Source organism: Lissotriton vulgaris, chromosome 5 (genome assembly GCF_964263255.1).
Source record: "Lissotriton vulgaris chromosome 5, aLisVul1.2, whole genome shotgun sequence".
In the NCBI taxonomy this organism is placed as follows: domain Eukaryota; kingdom Metazoa; phylum Chordata; class Amphibia; order Caudata; family Salamandridae; genus Lissotriton; species Lissotriton vulgaris.
The window spans coordinates 1,485,816,979-1,485,840,691 of NC_141693.1; the positions used below are offsets into that span (position 1 = coordinate 1,485,816,979).

Here is a 23,713-nt window from a genome sequence, read left to right on the forward strand (position 1 = left end):
GTTTCGAGGGGGGGAGGCTCGGGGGCTGTGCTGGGACGGAGGGGTGATTTGAAACTGTTGTCTTGGAACGTTAATGGTCTGGGTGACAAGATCAAACGTGGTGTTGTACTAAAATTTATTAGACGTCATTCCCCTGATATAGTCCTGCTACAGGAGACCCATTTGATAGGGAATGCTTGTAAGGCTCTTGATAGACCAGGCTATCGGTTGGCAGCACACGCTGGGTTCACATCTGGCTCCAGAGGAGTCGGCATAATCGTTAAATCCTCTTTACCCCTTGAAATTGATGAAGTTACCCTCGACGATAGGGGCCGTTATGCTGCTGTCTCTGGGCGGTGGGAGGGGAAGATGCTTACAATTGTTACTGTCTATATTCCCCCGGGGCTCCAGGCTACCACCTACGCTGATCTTGGAAGGACTCTCCTAGGACTTCCGGATGGTATCCTTATACTGGGTGGGGATTTCAATTTGGTGGTCTCGGGTGAGTGTGACCGGCTACCCCCCAGGGTCCTGCCGGCGTCTCAGTCGTGGCTGCCTGAGTTGCTTGAGACTCTCGGGTTGGTGGATGTCTGGCGGATGTTAAACCCCATGCAAACTCAATACACGTTTCACTCTGGAGCCCACAGCAGCCTCTCGAGGATTGACTATTTTCTGATGTTGGCTACCCATACCCCCTTGGTGCGTGGGGTTCGTCATCTTCCATGGGACATCTCTGACCATTCACCCTTGATGCTTGAGGTTTCGGTGGGATATTTTGGTGGGAGTAGGATTCCCCCTATCCATCCTTGGCATTTTAGGAACCCCAAGCTCCGCTCTGAACTTCTCAAGGCTATTGACTTATTATAATGAGAATGAGGGGTCCGTCCCTTCCCCTATTTCCCTGTGGGAGGCCTTCAAGACTGTGGTAAGGGGCTCTGCACTGTCCTTCATTGCTGCTGATAAGAAGGCCAAGAGGGAAAACTTGTTGCTCCTTGAGGCCGAAATTACCTCGCTTGAGAGCGACTTGGGTGGTGACGATACCCCAGCAGTTTTGCACTCTTTAGCGCTGAAACAGGCTGATTATAGGGCCCTGGTGACCGACGCTGCTAAGGTTATGTACAGGAATCAACTGGGCAGACTATGATGTGGGAGATAAGGCTAGTAAGCTATCAGCATGGTTGGATAAGTCTGAGAGAATGAGTCGTGTGGTGCCAGTGATCACCCGTGTAACTGGGGAATGCATGTCTGACCCAGGTGAGATTGTTGACTGCTTTGTGGACCATTTTCAGACGGTATACCGATCGGTGAGTGATAAGAAACGAGTCTGACTCTCGCTTGCTTTTGCGTGATATTGTGACGCCCTGTGTGTCGGACGAGGATAGGTCCGCTTTGGATGCGCCTATACAGTAGATGAGGTTGCTATCGCTATACGATCCCTGCGTTCAGGTAAGGCTATGGGGCCGAACGGTCTACTCATTGAGCTCTACAAGCTACGGCCTGATAAGATGGCGACCCATCTGCGCAATATGTTCATTGATGCCTTGAAGGCTGGCCTCCTCCCCCTTGATCAGCGTTTGGCCACTATAGTCGTCATCTACAAGGATGGTAAGCCTCGTGACCAATGCACTTCTTATCGCCCTATTTCTTTGCTCAATGCTGAGCCTAAGATCCTGGCTAAAGTACTAGCGAATCGCTTGCTAACGGTGATCTGTGACATGATCCATCCGGATCAGTCCGGTTTCATTCCTCATCGGAATACGGCGCTTAATCTTCGCAGACTCCACGGAGTTCTCGCGAGAGCTGGGACGCTGACTGAACCCGCCATCTTGGCCTCGCTGGATGCCACTATGGCCTTCGACACTATCGAGTGGCCTTATTTGTGGGCGGGGCTAGAAGGGTGTTCCTGCAGTGGCCGTATAATTCAATATTGTGAGTGCATCTCTAATGAATCAACACAAGTAGTGACAGAAAGAGAAAAGGTACCAACGAAGTTCCTTCAAAAAATATATATTTTTTATTTGCTTATTCTATTTTGTTTTTATGTGGGTATAAATACATATGAATTCTTGATCAACAAATCTTCTTTATACAGTTCATAAGAAATACATGAAGTGTTTGAAAAAATTCATAAAGGAAAACAACCAATTTTAAAATCCATAACAAATTAATAGGAATTCCCCTGAAAGACAATCATACACGGCAACTCACTTACGTGCTAACAATCATACTACATTCATACCACATACACAGATGAGAGAAGGAACTGGATTCCAATTAGCAAGATGGCTACGCTAATGTGGTACAAGGGCTCCAAGGTGTAGTTGTTGGCCCTTGTGGCGGGTCTACGCGCGTTTCGGTGGGCAAGCCACCTTCATCAGGACCTTGTACATCGAATTGTGCAGATAACAGGGGATCAGATAAGAGAGCAATTGGCCTAAAAAGAAAGAACAAGTCTGTCACTATCACATCCACAAAAAAATTCTATAAGCATTAGTACATTCACTGTTGGGTAAAACCCATGGTTCGTTACTCAAATGAGAGAGAAAATCTACTTCTTAGGCAGGAAACCAGAGAAATCTAATAGTATAAAAGCAAGATATTCTATGGTCCCTGAGTCACGGGTCACACTATCTTATAATGGGGCACCAGTTGTGCAATAAGATATCTTATTCTGCACGGGCTGCTTATAAAGGTGCTCCATACAAGGGCATGTATAGTCTTTTAGTCATACTCACAAAGTGATAGATCAGCTATCATAAAAAACAGGTTCTTTTGAAGGAGTAGAATGGTAGGGTCACTCATGTGGCACTGCATCTATAAAAAGGGCCAGGGGAGACTGTTAAAGTTGGTTCTGATGTAGAGAAAACCATGGTATACACGCATGGCCCCTAGTAACTGGGCTTACCCAATTGCCAAGTCGGAGGTGCTGGGTGACCCTCAAAGCTTCATCTTGATGTCTTTTAAATATCAGATTCTGTATAGGCTAAAAGAGAAATGTATGAAATCCCATGTAAGAGTCGTTTCTGGGGGGACCTTAGTCTTCTGAATTAGCTGGGCTGCCTAAAATAGGTGCTAGAGAAAGGAAAAGACATACCGAAGTGGGCAAGATGTTCCCATTACATGGTGGGTTCTGAAGAAGTACTCCTATTAAATACAGAGTCCCAGGGTACTGAGGTCCGCGTAGCGCATGAATTCCTATGTTATTTCGATCTCTGATAAAGGAAAGAGATACCAATACGTCTGTTAGGGACAGCATGGATGTCATTAAGTTGAAATGCACATTTTAGGCTAGAGAGGCTATATACCACACTTACAATTCTGAATGGCGATTATTTTTCCAAAAGGGGCAGGCACTCTGCGAGGTAATTGGATACTTTGAGACCAACGCGACCCTGTAAGACAAAGGTAATATGTGGAATTCGGTACCAAAGTAAAAAACGGTGGTGCAGAGTGACGTGCATTAATTTATTCATGTTACCGAAAAGTAAGATGGAAGACACATAAATTAGTAAGTCTAGGGTTTGTTGCTCGGGAAGGGGGATATTCGTAGTGAGTACCCCGGTAATGTGAGTAAACGCATGAGAAAGCAACATGGAAGTCCACTGGTCTAAGTTCGCTACGTGGATAGTCAGCGCTATCATGTCAAAGCTCGATCCATCTCACAGAACGGATAAGAAACTACGCTATACCCCTGTTGCTACATGCGATTTCTGTTCTAATTACCTTTGGATTCGGCGAGTAGCGTGCAAGCATCCACGCGTCCCCAGGGATCTCCGTCGGACATTGTTTACGCCCGCCATTATATATACTTAGGTTTCAGGCTTGAGATATCGCGGAAAAAAGGCAAAGGCCGCGAGAGTCTGGTAGCGTGGTAATAAACAAGGGACTATAACGTGGCGGCCATATTGAGTGTGCCTAGCCTATCGACCTCGTGTATTAGTCTGGTAGCGTGGTAATAAACAAGGGACTACAACGTGGCGGCCATATTGAGTGTACCTGGCCTGTCGAACTCGTGCATTAACGATCTTAGAGCACAGAAACATGTGTTCTGATATGATAAAGGAGAGGCCACGTCTAGGAGTCGTAAATGCAAAGATTATTAAGGGTTATATATTGAATTAAGTTCAATTCGGCCCATCAAATTCAATTTAGGCCCATCAAGGAATATGTCAGAGTCAAGTGCTATCAGTTAATGAAATAAAAGAGACTAAGATGTGCTAGTTAGACGAAGGTAAGCAGGATGCGTACCAAAGGTCTAGTATGAAGAAAGAATTCTCAAATGAATTACAGCTCAAGAATTAAATCTAGAACAGGTCATATCAAGGTACAGTTTAAGGGCAGTGGGGCAAGGATAGGAGATCCGAATTCTTTACTTGGTGACATACCAAGATATCTCTTCGTTAAGTCCTCGCTTGACACTGTCCAACCAAAAAATCCAAAAAGTCTCACGTTTTTTCCGTGTCACTTCAATGGGCTGACCCATTTTCGGAATGACCTTTTCCAGGATAGACCATCTGATCTCATCCTCTTTGTGTAGTTTCTCCATGCAGTGTACTACTAGTGGGGCTGAGAGTTTCCTGGTCCTGATAGCGGACTTATGTTCGCTGAAACGGACGCGAAACTCGCGTCCTGTTTCGCCAACATAGGCTAGGCCACAGTCACAAAACAGGATGTACACTATGTTGCTGCTACGACAGTTGGTGAGGTGGCGTAATTTAATCTTTTTTTCATTATAAGTTACCACGTCTGAGACAAGGGCTGAGTCACAGGCATGGCAGCCGCCACACCTATGGTTCCCCACAACTGCAGGGAGACCAGTGATCGAAAGTTGGTTATTGAGGTGAGCATTTCTGGTCAGGGGTCTCGCATGGACTAGCATGTCCCTTAGGTTTTTGTTTCTTCTGTAGGCTAACATAGGAAGGGGAAGTGCAGTGCCACTGTCATCCAAGTTCAGAATTTTCCAGTTTTTGTTGATGATGTTTCTCAACTTGTGATTCAGGGTAGAATGGTTGATCACGCAGGTGATCCGTTCGTGTTTCTTTTGGGGTTTGCCTTGTAGGAGTGCCGATCTATTGAAATATTTAGCCCGTTTGTAGGCTTGTCGCACTAAGCGGTGTGGATAACCTCTTTTGAGTAGTCGTTCTTTTAGGGCTTCTCCGTGTCGATGGAATGAACTCATATCTGTACAATTCCGGCGAATCCTGAGGAATTCGCCGAAAGGTATAGATTCCCTTTGGCAATTAGGATGGAAGCTGGAGAATTCTAAAATGGTATTTTTGGCTGTGCTTTTTCTGAAGAGACTGACCGATATCTGTCCGTGAGTGCCCAAGATGCTGATATCTAGGAAGTCTACCTGCTGAGTGCTCAGGTTCATAGTGAACCTCAGGTTCGTATCACTGGCGTTGAGCCAGAGGTAGAAGGTCTGTAGTTCCTCTTCCGACCCTTTCCAAATAAAAAAAATATCATCAATAAAGCGCTTCCAGACAAAAACGCTCTCAAAAAAAGGTGCAAGCTCATTAAAGATGTTTGTCAGTTCCCACTCCCCCATGAAGGTATTAGCTACACTGGGGGCACAAGAAGCCCCCATGGATGTCCCTTTGATCTGCTTGTAGGTTTTCCCATTGTAATCGAAGAAATTGTTCATGAGGACAATCTCCAAACACTGGATGATGAAGGCATCGGGGCGGTCAGAGGGGTATCTCCTGAGCAGGGTGGAAACTGCTTGTAACGCCCGACATTGAGGAATGTTGGTGTAAAGTGCCTCAATGTCGAGCGTTACTAAGATGTCTGTGTCGGGGTTGAAGGGTAAACCTTCTATTTTGTTGATAATATCCCCTGTGTCGCGGATATAAGAGGTATATTTTTGGGTTAATGGACACAGAAAACGGTCCACATATTTAGATAGTGGCTCAGTACATGAGCCAATAGTCGAAATGATGGGACGCATGGGTGGATTTTTCTCTGATTTGTGTGTCTTGGGCAGACCATAAAGAACAGAAGTGGTAGGAGTAGTTTTGTTGAGAAAGGTAAGTTCCTCTTCACAGATATAGCCATCTATGAAGGCCAACTGAGTTATTTCTTGGATGTGTTTGTTCAAGCGATCTATTTCTTTACGTTGGGCAGGTCTATAATGTTCAGTCACAGCTAACATTTCTAGCATCTTCTCGTCATAATTCGTTCTGTCAAAAACTGCGATACCCCCACCTTTATCACAAGGCTTGATAACTATGGTAGAGTTAGTCTTGAGCTCGTTCAAGGAGTTTCTTTCTGAATGGGAAAGATTTGGAGGGGGAGTATAAGTGTGTTTCATGACCTTTGTGGGCGGCCCTCTCGAAGTTTGGTTTTGGTCCTAACTTTATTGCGTGGGTGCGGCTCCTGTATGAACGTCCATTGGCCCAAGTGGTTGTTAATGGCAGAGTCTCTGGATCGTTCCCGCTTGGGCGTGGCACCCGACAGGGTTGCCCGCTCTCCCCCCTCCTCTTTGCTTTGGCATTGGAACCGTTGGCGGTGTGGCTCCGGTGGGAGCCCTCGATTAAGGGGATCCGGTGGGCCCCGAATCTTGAGGATCGCGTCTCTCTATACGCAGACGATATTCTCCTTTACTTCACCTCACCTCAGAAGTCCCTTAACGTTCTCTTTGATGTCCTCACCTCCTTTGGGAAGAACTCTGGGCTCGTAATTAACTGGAATAAATCATGTATTTATGTTATAGCGGGGGTGCTGCCTCCGCTACCCCGTAGATTCCCGATCCAGGTGGCGGAGACTGGGTACAAATACCTGGGAATCTTCATTACCCTGGACCCCTCTGTACGTTACGACCGCAATCTATATGTTCCTCTTCGGCGCCTTAAACTGGACGTCCAGCGGTGGCGCGGCTTGCCCTTGTCCCCACTGGGGCGGGCGGCTCTTTTCAAAATGATGTCCCTCCCTAGATTTTTATACGCTCTACAGAATTTCTTTGACCCTGTTCCCTCTAGCTACTTTCGTGAGGTTGAAGGGCTCCAGAGGCAATTGATTTGGGACGCACGGGCTCGTATCTCCTTATCTAAACTCACTTTGCCATGGTATGACGTTGGCATAGCCCTTCCGGACATCAAACGGTACTACTGGGCCTCTCAGTTGAGCGCGGTCAACCATGTAACGTACTCCCCGGGCCCTGTCCCTGCCTTCGCAATGGACAAATTACTGTTGCCGGGCGGTAACTTCAACATGGCTTTGTACTCGAAGGAGCCATTCCGACTTCTGACTGGACCTACAAAATGTGCGGTGCGTGGAGAGATGAGACTGTGGCTACGGGCTGGGGTGACAGGATGACGCGGCTGACTCCATTGTATGACTCTGAGAGGTTGGGCAGCCTGTGGCGGTCGAAAGGGTTTGATAAGTGGGATACGATCGGTATTAGCAAGGTGGAGGATCTTTGGTCCAAGGGCACAGTTAAGTCCTTTGATGCCCTTAAGGTGGAGTACCAGCTTGACAAGGAGTATTTTCGATATCTTCAGGTGCGCCATGCTCTGATCCTTGTGTTCCCTCCTGGGACGGATATCCTCCAGTTGTCACCGCTCGAGGGCCGTATCCTGGATGGCCACGTGCCTGACAGTACGATTTCCTTGATTTATAAAAAGCTCATCAACACCAGAGCTGATCTTTTGCGGCTTCGGGCCTCCTGGAATGCGATGGCCTGGAATTAGACGACGAGGATTGGCAGATAGCGATCGCCTCCCCTAAAGAGGTGGCTATTCCAGCTTGCCTTCGTTTTGTGCAACTGAAGATCCTCCATCGAGTTTACATGACTGGTATGCGTCTGGTTCGAATGGGATACTCGATTGATGGGCTGTGTAAGCGTGGTTGTGGCATGAGTGGCACCTATCTACACAAAATCTGGGAATGTCCGGTGGTATCCGCTTTCTGGTCCGGAGTGCATGACATTATGGGGCGGGTCTCCGGGGTCTCTCTTTTGCCTGAGGCGCGTCGTTGCCTGCTTAATGTCTGAGAGCCTACAGACTGCACGGCCGCTCAGACCTTCTGGGTAACTCTTGGCAACATGGTTGCCAAGAGGGACATAGCGCAACTCTGGGGTTCTCATAGACCGCCTGGGATAACAGCCTGGAAGGAAAACATGGACTGGTGCATGTTTCGGGAGAAGACTGTCTATGAGGCTCGGGCCGTCCCAGGAAGTTGGGCAAGATTTGGTCACAGTGGAATGAGTATCGTGGAGATATCTGCACCCCTCCACTCGAGTATACTGTTGATGTTCCTTCGTCCCCGTAATTGATGTTCCTGAAGACTGACTAATAAAACTTCTTTGTGATCCTTTTCACCATCCCCCTGCCCCTCGATATGAGTCACCGAATTCTTTAGAGTCTGACTTCATCCTCCTCTCCACCCCGAACCCTAGGTATTGCTCCTACCGTGTGAGTGTTTGTGATGTTTGTTATTTGTTTTCATCAAAATTATAAAAATGAAACCTGGGGGATCCTTTCTTTATGGTGTTTTGACGCCGGTGCACCGATATGTTGCTATTTGTGCTTTCAATGTAATGCCTTGTTGTCTGGTATCCAGATGTTTTTTGTCATAGCGGCCGGCCAAATTGGGTTGTAGGCAGACGCTGTGTACTGTGCAATCTGAAAATAAAGGTTTTCAAAAAAAAAAAATCAGGAGCCTTTGGGGAATGCTGGGTGGTAGGAAATATGTGGCTCCCCACAGATTCCAGAAATTCTCCTCACAGAAGTGTGAAGAAAGGAAAAGGAAAATGTTACTTTCCCAGTAAGCATTTGTTCATGTCATGTAGTGCTGTAGATTCACATGCTTGGCATAATCCTGCCATCTAATGTTGGGCTTAAAAATGTGCCAGTTGCTTTTCTTAGATGAAAGTCTTTCGAGTCACGAGGTAGAGTGACTAATCATCTTGTTGGTAATGTGCAAGGCCATCAACTCCATTGTTACATGGTTTTCCCAGATGTTGGATGACAGATGAAGTATAGGTTAGTATGGTGCAATGTCCTTTCTAAGGAAATCTGTGAAAACCCATAAATGCAACTGGAACAAACACGTGTCTGGAAAGGAGGATGGGTGGATGTGAATCTACAGCACTACATGCCACGACCAGATGCTTACAGGGTAAGTAACATTTTTCGTTTGAGGCATATATGGCTTTAGAAACATGCTTAGCACAGACTGTAAAGCAGTCCTCTGCCATAAGCGGTTGCTAACCTGTAGGGGTTACAGTTGTATAGAATAAATGAAGTAGAACTGCTTGGCAAACATTGGCTTGTTGGAGGTCCAGCACAGCACATTAATGTTTTGTAAATGGGTATGGCGTTGATCATGTAGCTGCTTTACATATATCAGGCATAGGTATATTTCATAGTAAAGCCACTGAAGCTCTTTCTTTTGTTCTTTTAAACAAGTGGAGTGAGCTCTAGGAAGGATAGGTAAACCTCCTTTAGCTTCAGCATAGAATGTTTGGATGCATTTGATAATACAATGGGCTACATGATTTAGAGATGTCCCTTTCTTGGTGTGGCTTTGAAAGGCAACAAAGAGTTGTGTTTTCCTAAATGATTTAGTTCTGTCAATATAATACAGGAAGGTTCTTTTTACATTTGAGGTGTGTAAAGCACTTTCAGCAACAAAGTCAGGTTGAGGAAAAAGTACTAGCAATTCAATAGACTGATTAAGGTGGAACTGAGACCACCTTTGGAAGGACTTTAGAATTGATATGTAGTACCACCCTATCTCTATGTAGTTGGAAGAAAGGTTCTTCTAAGGTTAGCTCACTGACATGTCTGGGTGAGGTTCAAATGTAGGGTCCATCAATCTTGTTAAATAGGATAATGAAGTTCAAAGAGGGAGCTGTTGGCACCAATGGAGAAATGACTCTTAAGACCTTCCAGGAAGGCCTTGATTTTAGGAGTTTTGAATCTGAAAGTATGTGGTCTATTTTGTAAATACGTGGCTATCGCCGCTAGGTGTAGTCTTATAGATGTGATGGCTAGACCAAAAGTATTTAAGCAAAATAATTAATCTCTTGAACCTTAGCTGTTAAAGTATCAATGTGTTTAGAATGACAGTAGTGGAAAAATCATTTCCACTAAGCAGCATAACAGACACATATAGTGGGCATGAATGCTTCTTTGAGAATGTTAATACAAGGTTGTGGCAACTTTAAATAGCCAAATTCAATGACTTTTGGAGCCAAGTCGCAAGGTTATGGTACTTAGGATCTGGGTGTCTGAGCGGTCCCAACTGCGTGTGATAAAGTCCTGCCTCTTCATCAGTATCTCGTGAGAAACTACTGTGCGTTTTAGAAGTGTGGTGAACCATGGTTGCCCTGCCCATGTAGGAGCCACTAGGATGAGTTTGAGAGATGTCTGCCGAAGTTTGCGAACTACAAACTGAAGCAGTTGGAGGCGAAAAGATAAAGCAAATATATCAACCAACTCATCCATAACGCGTTACCCTTGGATTGTGGCTGTGGGAACCCGGTGGCAAAGTTTGAGCTTTTTCCATTTTTTGCTGTGGCCAAGATGTCTATTTATGGTAAACCCCAATGCCTGGAAATATGGAAGGAGCTCTTGCAGGTGAAGTTAGTACTCATGGACTTGTTGTCGCCACCTGCTGAGGATATCTGCAAAGTCGTTGTCCACCCTGGGAGATACTCCATTAGCCCCTTCGCTGCGAAGCCTTTTCCCCCCCTTTGCTAAGCCTTTTTTTGGCTATTTGGGGTAGTTTGCGCTTAGGCCCCTGTAACTTTTTGACCACATAAGGTATCTACGCCAAATTTGTGTCCTTTTCTTCCAACATCATAGGGATTCTAAAGGTACCCAGGGTATGTGGATTTCCCTGGAGGGGACCAGGACCAAGAAATTAGCCTAAATACAGCAAAATCTTGGGTTTTAGGGGGGGGGGGGGGGGAAGGGCTACAGATGAAAGAGTCTTATTTTTTTTATTTTTACCTGCAAATGGTATCAAAAAAGGGGTTTTGGTGCTGAAATCTACATCTTCCCAGCTTTCAGGGGCAAGCTGACTTGTCAGAAAACCAACATTTTTTACAGTTTTTTTATTTTTCTGGGACGTAGCCCATTTTTGCAATTTTTTTTCTTTCATCCTTCCAGTTTATGGTAGAAATGGGTATGGATGTAATAATGGATCCTGGAAAGCTATACATTTTTGAAAAGTATGCAATTCTGAATTCAGCAAGGGGTCATTTGTGTAGATCCTTCAAGTTTTTTTTTAATAGAAATTAACAGTTGAATATATGAAAAATTGAAAATTAGGTAAAAAAAACAGCCATTTGTGTCAATGTTTTCACCTGTAACTTCAACTTATGACAGCTGTGTGAAAGCAATATACAAGTTAAATCCGCTGGGCCTTTCTGGTTTTGCGAGACATATAGGACTTTTAGGTTCACCAAGAACCCGACGCACCCAGAGCCAAAACCTGAGCAGCGTCTTGCAATGGTTTTTAATTATGTACCGGGTATATAGCAATTAATTTGGAAAAATATGTACATGGAAAAAAAAAATCAGTATGAAAGACATCTATGTATTTCTGAAATTGGAGCAAAATATAGAGTTTAGAAAAAGTAGATATTTGTACATTCCGAAATTGTGAGTACCCATACTAGCATGAGAATTATAGGTCATTTTGCAAAAAGGACTTTTTTTTTACATATTGTCTTTTATTTGGAAGGCAGGCGTGCATCGAAAGTCAATAGGTAATAACAGTTGCTCTGCAATTCAGTGTTACCCTAAGTTTCCTAATAATAATGGTACCTCACTTGTGTGGGTAGGCCTAGTGACCGCGACAGGAAACGGCCCAAAACACAACGTGTACACACCACATATTCACAGTGAAAACGGACCTTTTTTGCAAAGTACCTAGCTGTAGATTTTGAACCCTAACTCTGCCAGGACCTAGGGAAACACAGCAAACCTCTACATTTTTTAAACCTAGACACCCATGGGAATCCAGCATGGGGTGACTTGACTGGCTCTCACCAGGTTCTGTTACCCAGAATCCCTTGCAAACTTAAAAACTTGTTTTTAAAAAAAAAAACAGATTTTCCTCACATTTTTTGTAGTGGAAAGTTCTGGAATCTGCATGGATCCACAAAATTCCACCAACCCATGTTCTCCAAAGTCTTTCGAGAAAAATGGTACCTCTCGTGTGTGGTAGGCCTAGGGCCGCAACATGGACACACCACATCTAACTCGGCCAGCACCTAGGGAAACATAGCAAACGTATACATTTTTGATAACTAGACACCCAGGGGAATCCAGGATGGGTTGACTTGACTGGCTCTCCCGGGTTCTGTTACCCAGAATCCCTTGCAAACCTAAAAATTTGCACACAAAAAAACTAATTTCCTCACATTTCTGTGTGGATCCACAAAATTCCACCCACCCCGCATTCCCTAAAGTCTTTCGAGAAAAATGGTACCTCACTTGTGTGGGTCAAGTACCCGAGACAGGCAAGGGCCGAAACCCTGTTGAGGAGACTTTAAATTTACCTTTTCACAAAACAACCTGGTTTTGCAAGGGGGTCCCATGACTTTCCGGCCCTGGGCACGGTGGCCATCTTAGGGAAACCTACCAAACCCACACATTTCTGAAAACAGGACACCCTGGGGAGTCCACTGAGTTTTGGCATGAGTGGATTCCCCAATGTTTCCCTACCCAGAATCCCCTGCAGTTTCAGTCTCGTTTTTAATCTAATGACGACAGCGTGCCATGGGCACAATAGTCATTAGATTGAAAACCAGTGAAGGGCCTCAGGAGGTTGGGGAAGCCCTTCCCCACCTCCCGAGGCCCCCCAAAAAATGGAAATCCCTCTTCTGTTTGCAGCAGAGGGATTTCATGCCCCTGTCCTCATGACGGAATGGTTCCGTCACGAGCACAGGTGCTCATGACAGAACCATTCCATCAAGAGCACCAAAGGGGTTAACAGGTGAATGTTGTACCAGAGGACCCGGGTTAGATAAGACCGTTGAGGTGACCTGGTACCCTCCCTGTTTTTGGAGATATTACATGTTAGTCGTGTAGTCTGTTTCGATCAGGACTAGCTTTCAAATTAGGTGAGTAAGGCAGGCTTTGAGCGCTAGATGAATAGCCATCAGCTCCAGGAAATTGATCTTGAGAGGTCTCTGGCTGGGGATCCAACTTCCCTGAACAGTTCGATCTTGGGAATGAGCTCCCCCATTCTATGAGGTGTCCGTTGTTATGGTTCTCTACTGAAGTGGGTCTAGGAAAGGCTGTCCTTTTAAGAGATTGTTGGTCTTCTACCACTGCAGAGTGGTAAGCTTGACGGCCAAGCAACACTAGATCTTCCAGTTGACCCTCCGCTTAAATCCATAGTTCGCTAAACACTATTGCAACAGAGGCATGTTCAGTCTGGCATGAGGTACTATGGTTGTGCATAAAGCCATTATAACAAGGAGACGCATGACTGTCCTGTCTGAGATGCTGATAAGGCTGGAACCAGGGTATGAGCGTCTGGAGAGACTGAACACTGGCAGTACTGGGCTAAGCTATACCCCGCTGCGAGTTGAGGATGGCTCCTAGGTAGTTTTATTTGAATGGGGTTGAAGGTGGAATTTGACTGCCTTGATGGTAAAGCCCAGTTGATGAAGTAGGTTTATGGTGTCTTGAGCATGGTGGAAGAATTTTTGACAAGTTGTGCTTTTGACGAATCAATCACGGCGGAGCAGCTTGTGGGGTAAGACGGAGGACAACTCATCCAGAGTTTATTGCACAAATGGCAATCACTCCCCAGACGTTCTAGAGCGCTCATGAAGCAAGCAAGCTATACCTATTAAGTCATGCAAATTGCATTGTACTTGAGCCAAACCGCTGTAGGCACATTATAGCCTATATTTTTATACACATCGAATTCTTCACTTTTTGTTATTTTCACAAAACTTTTGAGTTACAAACTAGTGAAACGTGAGTAAGGTGGGGAAGTTGTGCCCCCGTCCTGAAGAAGGAGAACATGCTCCGAAACATGTTGACGCACACATGAGGTACTGTCCATTAACAAGACAGGTCTAACCTCGCACTTCACTTCTTTTTAGTAGTACCAGCCCGGGGTTGTGAATAAAGTTTGTTCCATTATACCCACGAGCCAGGTATCTTTAACTCTTCACTAAATCCCACCACTCACATAAGTATCCCTACCACTTGCACCACACGCACCACACATAGTCATTACTATAAGTGCTCCTGCGTAGTCGAAGGTCGTAGCACACCGCATCCCGCTAGAGGGGTGCGAAGACCCCTATGATGAAGCATGACACCAAGGGGCCTTTTGGTGTGTGAGGGGTATTTTAAGAAACACTAAGTGCTCCCACACCACTGTGGATAGTGCAGCTACTACTGCCATACACTTCGAGAACGTCCTGGGCGCAGACTTCATCCCGAATGGCAGTACTGTGTATTGATAATGATTGGCGCCGACTTGGAATCGCAGGAACTTCCTGTGTTTCTGTGCAATGGGCACATGGAAGTACGCATCCTGTAGGTCTATAACACAAAGCCAGTCTCCCTGTTGCAGCGGAGGGTAAATCTGCTGCAACGACAGCATGCAAAATCTCTCTCTGCGAACCCACTTGTTTGCTTGCTGCATGTCCAGAATGGGCCTGAACTCGTTCTTGTCCTTCCTGCTAACCAGAAAGAACCGTGAGTACAGACCTCTTCCCCTTTGAGGCAGAGGTACGTCTTCTATCGGCCTTTTCCTTAATAGGATGACGGCCTCTGCCTGGAGCTCGCTCAGCTGAAACTGCGAGCTCACCGGCGGAATAGCTGGAGGAGGGCTGGTGAACCTTAGACTGTATCCATTGCAAACAATATTCAGCACCCACTTGTCCTGAGTTATTTTTCTCCACTCTGCCAGAAAAAATTGAACGCTTCCCCCCACCGGAGTGGGTAACGGATGTAGGGGAAGTAATCGCTCAGGGCCTAGACCCAGCCGGCACTTTGGTCATTGCTGTGGACTGTTGGCCTCCTCTGCCCCTCTGGCGCGTCATGAAGGGCTTCCGGAACTGCTGCTGCTGTTGTTGCTGCTGCTGTCCCAAAGTCTGCTCTCGCCCTCCGCCTGAAGCTCCGAAGCGTTTCTGGAACGGGCGGTAGTAGTTCTTCTCAGGCTTCTCTAACCCGACAGTCGTCAGGGTTTCGGCTTCTGCTTTCATACGGGCCATTTCATCGTCTACATGCTTGCCGAACAGGGATTCCCCCCAGAAAGGCAGGTCGGCCACTTGCTGTTGTGCCTCCGGCTTGAGTGAGGTGAGGCGAAGCCAAGCGTGACTCAGTTGGTTGATTCCGTGGCAGTATCCACGTGCCCCCAGGAGAGATACATCAGCAGCCGCGCTGATGATCTGATTCGACACCATCATCCCCTCATTTAATATCTCCAGAAAATCCTCTTTCTTGTCACGAGAGAGGAGCTTAGCGTACTGCTGGAGGGACTCCAATAGGGCACGATCATATCGCCCGAGCAGAGCCCCGGCGCTAGCAGCCTTCATGGTGGTAGATGCCGTCCCACAGACTTTTCTGCCCGCCGAGTCCAGCCAACGGCTGTCCTTATCAGGTGGTACTGTCGAAGGAGTGGTGGCATGCTGCTTCTTAGCCGCTGTCACAATAACAGAGTCTAGTGTTAGGTCCATTCGAAGAAAAGCCGGGTCAGATTCCGGAGCCCGGTATTTCTTGAAGAGCCTGGAGGGAGTTGCCTTCGCCACCGCCCGAGTGAGAAACAACTCCTTAGCGGGCTCTACCAATCCAGGTACCAACTGCAGCAGCGGTCGAGACCGATGCTTTTTGTGGAGCGTCTCGAAGATCACGGACGTTGTAGGTGTTGGCACCGTCACCGTGATCCCTAGCTTAGCCGCACCCCTCAACAGCACTTCCTGGAAAGAGACGATATCGTCAGCGGGCGACACCCTCGTCCCTGGAGACTCAGACAGTATCGGTGAATAATCCATGGTGGACGAACCCGTACGGGATCTGGATCTGCTCCTCCTGTGGCGTCTTCTAGATCGAGATGATGACCGGCCACGGCTCCGCAATCTCCCTCTCCGGCCGGAGCGGAAGCGCGATTTTATCGGCCTCGGCCGATCCGCAGGCCTCGCAGGAGCAGGTAATGGCGGCCTGGCCGGGAGCCTCGGCTGAAGGGTCCCCTTAGGCGGCGTTGGATATCGTGGCAACGAAGCAGTCCGGGGTGGAGCCACAGGTGGAGGAACGGAAGGAAGAGGCGGTGGCGGAAGTTGAGGTGGCGGTGACCGTCAAGGAGCCGGCCCATGAGGCGGTGGTGAAGGTGGAGGCGGGGTGGGGTGAGGTTCCGCGGAGGCGGACCCTTGGGCAAAAGAGGAGGGGTAGGCGACCTAGGTTTAGTAGGTGTATACACCACTGAGTACACGGAGCCCGGTGACTGTCTTCTTCCTTGGCGACGATGGCGAACCAATCGGCGACCTCCTAGCGTCAGGACTCCTCCTGCGCTTCCTTGGCGTTAAAGAACGCTGCCTCGACGTCGACCGGTGGCGCTCGACGTCGACCAGTGGCGCCTCCTCGGCGGCGAACACCTCCTCGATGGCGAGGATCCCCTCGACGCCGATCTTCTCCTCTTCGCCAACGGCGGTGTCGCCTCGACGGCGAGCGCCGACGCCGGGCCTTTTCTCGACGATGACGTCGATGTCGACCTCGATGATGTCGACGACGTTGCTGTCGACTGTGGTCTGTTCAGCTTCCTCGACGCCGATCGTCAACGCCGCTTCTCCCCAGAGCCCCGGAGAGATGGGGAACAGACCGCTGTCATCCCCCTCAACGTCGTAGTTGACGCAATCGATGCTGGCGGAGTATGGTGACCCTTGCTGGACTTCCTGCCCCTGGGGAGCCCCCCAGAGGCCTCAGCATGGGCAGATGAAGCATGCCCTAACCCACCTTGTGCCTTCTGACGTCTGTCCTTGAGGCCTTGGAGCCTGATCTTCATCCTCTCTCTCAGGGTCCTGGCAGAGAAGGTTGTCACACTCCTCTGGGGCATGAGAGGAGGGAAGGCAGATGATGCACACTCCATGTGGGTCGGATTTGGCCTTCTTCCTATCACACTCTGGGCAATTGTCAAATAAGCCAGGCATTTTGACAATATAGGGCACCCACAGGGAAGACAAAAGGCTTAGTACTTAATAAAAAGCACTACACACACAGAAAAAGTGAAAAATTACAAAATAAACCCTTGAAAGGGAGAGCTCAATGTTCCAGGGTCCTGCTTGCAGGAGCCGGAAAAAAGAACTGAAAGTAAAAGGGACCTGCTGTGCATTCTGGGATGCTGGGAGAAGTTCTGGAGAGTTCTCTTAAAGGCACAGTATCCTGTTTGAGCCACATAATAGCAGCCTATGGGCTTGTCTGTCCATACCTTCCTCTCTATCATTCCAGAGGCTTTTGCTGGTAGAGGCAAGTTTCTCTGTGGAGGAAACTGGGCAAGCTGTGCTGTTTGTATGTTTTTTTGGTGAAATTTCTAGTTGAAGTACTGGACAGTGTAGCCTGTGGATATAGGCTGCATTATCTGTCTTTAAATTCTCTCTTAAGTGTCTTTGCAGTTCTGCATTTTTTGACAACTTAAGAGATTATTTTTGATTGCTCCGGGGTCCACGCACATGGGCGGGACTATTCACTAGATTAGGACTATACACAGAGATACCCTACTACAGAACCCCATGGATCTCCTTTTGGGGGTGATTTTCCTCCGCTGTGTTTGCCCAGGTCAGAATGTGGCCACCCCTGTGGTGTGTGTGAAAGTAGATCAGGGAGAGAAGGATATGTGGATGGTGATGCTAGTTGCCTGGGTGGTGTGGTGGAAGAGAGAGGCAGAAAAGGCTCAGGATGAGGATTGGTGACTTTGTCATGCTTCTTTTGCTGCTGCTTGGGCCATGGTGGGAGCTCCAGAATTTCCTCGAGGCTGAACTGTCTGTATGAGGGAGCAGTGCCTGGCGCCATAGGCAAAGTGAGAATTCGGCCCATCTGGGGTGGATGACAATCTGCCTTTGCCAAGCGTAAAGTTCATCCTACAGTTTCTGGAGGGCCAGTTCCACAGCCTCGACAGTTCCAACCTGGATTTAGATGAGAACATTTTTTTTTCATTGAGTATCCATGCATCGCCCCCTATCTTAGATCAGTCAATTATAAAAATAAAAAAAGGAGAAAATGGCACCAGTGTTGTTCTGTAGGCACATGCATGCATTATCACGCATGTACATTCCTATAAAACAACTCTTCAGTCAACAGCTGTCACGTCATTGTTTTTTTTGGGACATATTCAACACCACTGGCAAAGAACATTGCTTTTTTACGGCTGCTGTTAAACGATGCCAAAATCGACATCGACAAAGGCAGGATGTCTCAAAGGCGAGATCTATTTGTTTTACCCATTTTATTTACTGTGTGTATGGCTCACTGAACCTTCTATTGTTCAGGTTATCCTTTCACCATGCAGAATTGTCACAATTACGATATTTCCTGTTCCTTAATTAAGAGCTTTTTCAATGGCAGAATTCTCCCTTTTGAACGATTTTCCCCCATGTGATAAAAGCAATGGGCATCACTATCCGATAGCAGTGGAGCAGTTATGAATTTTTAGTGGCAGCCATGTACATTACAAAACACAAACCATTATGCGGATATCTTACCTCCTTCAGTGTAAAGCTTAGCTCTCGAGCCCCCGCTTCCTGCAGGATCCTCAAAAGTGGCAGTTTAGGTCGTACCTGCAACACAATGTAGAATAAAATGAAAGTCGGCATAGGATTATCCTGGGCCATTCCATCAGAGATTATTGGCAAAGGTAACATTATAACATTACATACACTTAGCAGAACTTAGCTTCAATCTCTAAGCTAGGATACTTTTCAGTGGTACCCTCCACACAACTGGAGTGTTAGCATTTATTAACTGATGCAGCTTGGTCTCCAGTTTGTAATATGATATTGTTCACATTGATTTATTTCCAGGCCCTAAAAAAAGTAGCAGACACTGCCCCATCTTCTATGTGAAGACTTTTTTCAAATTTCAAACTTCTTGGGAGAGTGCGCAGAAACCTGCTCTGCTATATACTGTAGACCAGACAGGAGCTGATAAAGAGGAAATAACACCAAAAAAAGACTTCAACATTCTAGGCAATGAGATGCGAGTATGTGGTGTGGGGATTACGGTCCTCAACGATTTGACATATGATTATAGATTGTGCGACTGCGTTTTTCTGGTTGTAGTTAATATTTATGACCCTGTTGGGAATACAAAAAACTTTGCCCAAGTGAGCATAGCTCTCAAACTGTTAAGAGATGCAAAGCCCACCTAAAAAGAGAACATTTCATAAGCCGCCTCTGGAACTGAACTGCCAAAATAAAACAGTTTTTGTAGGTTTAAAGCAAGCTTCTCCAACAAGTATCTTGTGACCTACTGGTGGCTCCCCAGCTACCTGTGAGTAGCTCTTGTGTGTGCAGCCCAGCCTACTTATCTAGGAACTTTTGCTAAGTTGAATTAATAAAAAGTATATAAAAATTAAAAGCGAGTATTCACTTAGAAAATGTGTTTTCAAAACCCCAAATTTCCATACTATATTTAAAACTGATCTTTGAATAATAAATATAGGACTAATAATGTCACAGTGGTATTATTACCTTGGAGCCAAAGGCATTGCAGATGTGGCCGTAATGTATAGGCCTTGAAGAGGCTTTCACAATTTAAAAAGCCTTTTTAGGTCGAGCCTGGGCAGCGTATGCACTGCTCTGCGAGAAATGCTGTATTCATGCATGGACTTGAAGCTCCGCCCATTTCTCGTCCATCATTTCATTTGGCTCCTGTTACTGTCCTTTCTAAATGGTTGCATTTGATCCATAAATAGGCTTATTAGTCCCTCCTTAGTACTGCCTTGTCTACATTTGTAACCTCCCACGATGACTTGAATTTGTACTGGTGCTGTTACACGGCCTGTTTAATCTACAGTCTATGAGAACTACTTTCTTTAATGATTTTCCCCTATTGCAGGCACAATGTGCTTTTCTGCAAGGGTGCCAGATATACCTCCAGGTGCTGCGCTATGTTTTTTAGCACGGCACCCGCATTTATATTTTATTTATCCATAGCGACCAACTTGCACCTTTTCATCTACGTTATTTTTTATTAGACTATAGAGGCCGTGCCCTTCTGTTGGTTTTTTTGGGCAGTGCAACATACTTGCTCATCATTGCCGTCCAGCCCCCGGGGTGCTGTGCAAAATGTTCATCCTTAACAACAAGCTTAATATTTTAGCAGGCACTGGCTTTTATTATTGTATTTTTGTCAATTACTATTAGTTAGCTTTTTTTTTTTTTTTACCTGTTCGCGATACCACATTTAATCACGGCTGACCAGGAAACTAAGTTAATGATAGAGGCCACATGGCCGCCAAACTCCTATTTAAACATAGCCCCTTATCCACTTTTATATTAACACTGGCAACGCGCTTTAGGTTGCAGCGCTGAGCCCTAGTTTCCACTCTGCTGACTGCTCATTGCTCCCGTCCCTCCTATTCTTGGAATCGCTGGTTGCACTCTATGATGCTAGTAATACCAGACACCTTCTGTCAATGCCCCTGAACCTTTACCTGCCATTTCGACGGCTATGGTTCATGCATCCAGTTCTGTCTGTGCCACTTCTCCCAGTGCTACAGGCAATGCACCCCCTCCTCTCTTGCTCTAGGTAGTTGCCTAGGGCGCCCAGTTGTACCCCCTCCTCTAATGCTACAGGTAATATCCCCCGCCTCGCTGCTCCATTTGCCCCTCCGCAGTGTGGTCTGTGCTTGGATGCTAATCTCCGAGCAAATACATGGTGTTCTTCTCCTATCCTCACTAAGCAGAGCCCAGTGTTAAGGAGCAGCGTGCCCTACATGCTCCCCATATCGCTCACCACCCCCTCCTCCACTCCATTCCTGTCTTGCAGCATAAGACACCGTGTAGACACAATAAGCATTTGTAGTGCAAAAGGTCTCGCATTCGCGAGATTTTGAACCATTGGTATTGTAAATAACAATGCCTTTTATTTATGTGCTTTGAAAACCTGCAAGCAACGACTAGAAGTATGTGCATATAAATAAAAAAAGCATTGCCATTTACAATACCAAAAGGTCAATGTTTAAAAAATGCAAGACCTATTGCATTGCAAATGCTGTTATACATTACTGCTGGTAATCTTGCACTGCGGCAATCACGGATGGTAATCTTGCAGAGGATGGCCACTAATAAAATCTTTTCTTATGTATATGGCGCTAATATTAGTAGCTCGGGATGATTTTCATTGAACAGAAGTGGCTCTTATTACTGAAAAAGTTAGAGACCCCTGGTGTAAAGCCTCATCTAGACGGGAAAAAAACGACAGTTGCTTTAAAGCAGCTAAGGGTACAGCATCCCAAGAGCACGACAGTTGCATTTTGGCCATCTGTTCGCATTACTGCTCTTTGCAAAGTGTGTGTAAAATGCTTGAATAGCAGACTAACATCCAGCTATTTTCACAAAGTTTTTGTTACTTCACACAAACTTGTTTAAAGCAGTCTTTGATTTTTAGGTATGTGTTGAAATGAGTGGCTACACACCCCTAATATTTCAACCACTACCTGAAATCACATTGCTGGCAAATTCAGCAGAATGAGGGCCAGTGCTGTCTTTAAGCAGGATGATCCAACCGCTGGTTTTTCAAACTACAATATTTTTCTGTGTCGAGAACAAAGTTTTCGCTATACTGCTGGTGCTAGACTAGGGGACCAGCAACTTTTAAAAACAACTTTTGACCATTATCTTTAAAGCGAAGTTCAGCGAAAGGGCCATATCAGGCAATGTCCCACCCAAAGGCCTTCTGGATACCAGTCAAGATATCCAGCGGAGGTGTTTCAGAGTTTTCCAGACTTTTGGACTCTTCTTCAATGTCGTGAGGGAGCCCTAGACCAGCTACATCATAAGCTGTACTGTTTCCCTTAACTCACTGTCAATAGAGGGAGTTTAAGGGAAACAGTACAGCTCATGATGTAGTCTAGTTCTGTCAAACAAAGTTTCAACAGTCCAACGATTTATAGTACTCAGCATCACTGTCCAATTCGGACTCACATAAGATTAAAAACACATGGAGTGTGATCCAAGGTCCTTTTGAAGAAGGTAAATGTCTCTTTGCTGCCCAGAATTATTCAAGTATAAATGATTAAGATAAGCAAATACAAATGTGTGTGGGTCCTCTATCGCAGGACCCTCAAATTCAGGACAGCACTGCTTTTCCTCATCCAAATACTTGGTCTTTAATTAGAAAAATGTTCCACTGAGGCTCTTCTAGCAGCTACAACATTAGGGAATATGGTGTCTTTTTGCCATGCTATGGTTGGACTTGTTTGAGAAGGGAAAAAACTAAACGAAACACACCACACACAAGACAAATTCATCTCCAGCATGACAAGTATTCTCAATTCCATCAGGATTACTTAAGCAGGGTTGCCTGACATCAGTCTACTACTCCACGATTAAGCAGGTTTCTCATTTAGTGTAAACATATTCTTATAATTTCACAGAGTGGCAAAAAACATTAGCATGCCCCAAAAAACAATATTTGCAAAAAACTAAGACTCCACACACATTGGTAGCACTTTGGCCAGCCAATGGCTGATTGGTATTTCTGCACTTGTTATGGTGCATCACTGAATGTTCTACAAACCCTATAGTGGGGTAAGCCATTGCATTCTGCAGGTCTAATCAGTAAAGGACATCCATAAATTGCTTTGACAAGGTTTCCACGCATAGTTTAGTAAAAAAAAAAAAACGTATCTTTTGATTAGCGCTCTTGCTTCTCGAGTTTGATTTCAAGGCTGGCTCCAAGTAGCTTAGTCTTCTTTGAGACTACATATTTGAAGTGTTCATGCCATCACGGTAGATTTCTTCTGCTTCCATTGGCTACAGTTCTCCCACTCCCGTTATAAAGGCACGAGTATTCAAGCTTTTGAATATTAATGAAGATCTCATGATAAACAATTTCCCAACATGTAGAACCAGCTTTCTACTATGGGTATTGTCTTAAAATTTACAAATGCACTGCTTTCTCTCATGTACTGTCAAGGAAAACAATGGTCCAAACCAAAATTTATCATATGTTCAATGAATAATACACTCACAGTTATTCTTTGTTCCTATTTAAATGAGTGTCTGAATTAATCTACTCGAAAGAGTCAAGCAATAAGGATTGTTTAAAAAGAAAAGCAACAACCTGAAAAGAAATGAATTTATTCCAGAAAAGGGGAGTTTTCAAAATTACTCCATCGCAATGCAGTTAATATATACATTTGTACATCTTCAAAAAACGAACGGTAAAGAAAGGGGGAGCAATCTGCTTCTAACAAGGGAGTGCCGGAAAGGAAAAAAGAGAGTGATTTGGAGATAAAGGGGTGTAAGCCTCAATGGAAGAGTGACATAGAGTTTAAGTTAAATAGAAAAACAAAGCTATAAAAAAATCAAGCTAATGGTGCAATTAGGCCACTGATGTTTTTTTTCAAATTTTTCACATTTATACAGTCTGGACTGGCATGTATAATGAAGCTTGGATAATGCAAATGCTACTTACCAGTATGCATCTGTTCTTGGCATGTAGGGCTGCTGACATTCATATCTGTGCATAGATCGCCACCTAGTGTTGGGTCCGGATGATTGCACATTGTTGTCCTGGAAGAGTCTTCGAAGTATCACGAG

The 23,713-nt window shown here is 45.7% G+C and overlaps 1 protein-coding gene across 3 annotated transcripts in view; it reads right to left on the reverse strand.

The window, feature by feature from the left end:
- MDM4 (MDM4 regulator of p53) overlaps window positions 1–23,713 on the reverse strand; it is a 417,739-nt gene that overhangs the window by 295,815 nt on the left and 98,211 nt on the right. For all 3 annotated transcript variants that reach the window (XM_086923458.1, XM_086923459.1, XM_086923457.1), the window contains exon 3: window positions 18,650–18,724. In XM_086923458.1, coding sequence (XP_086779584.1) covers window positions 18,650–18,724 — 75 coding nt within the window. The remainder of the gene's footprint in view (window positions 1–18,649; window positions 18,725–23,713) is intronic.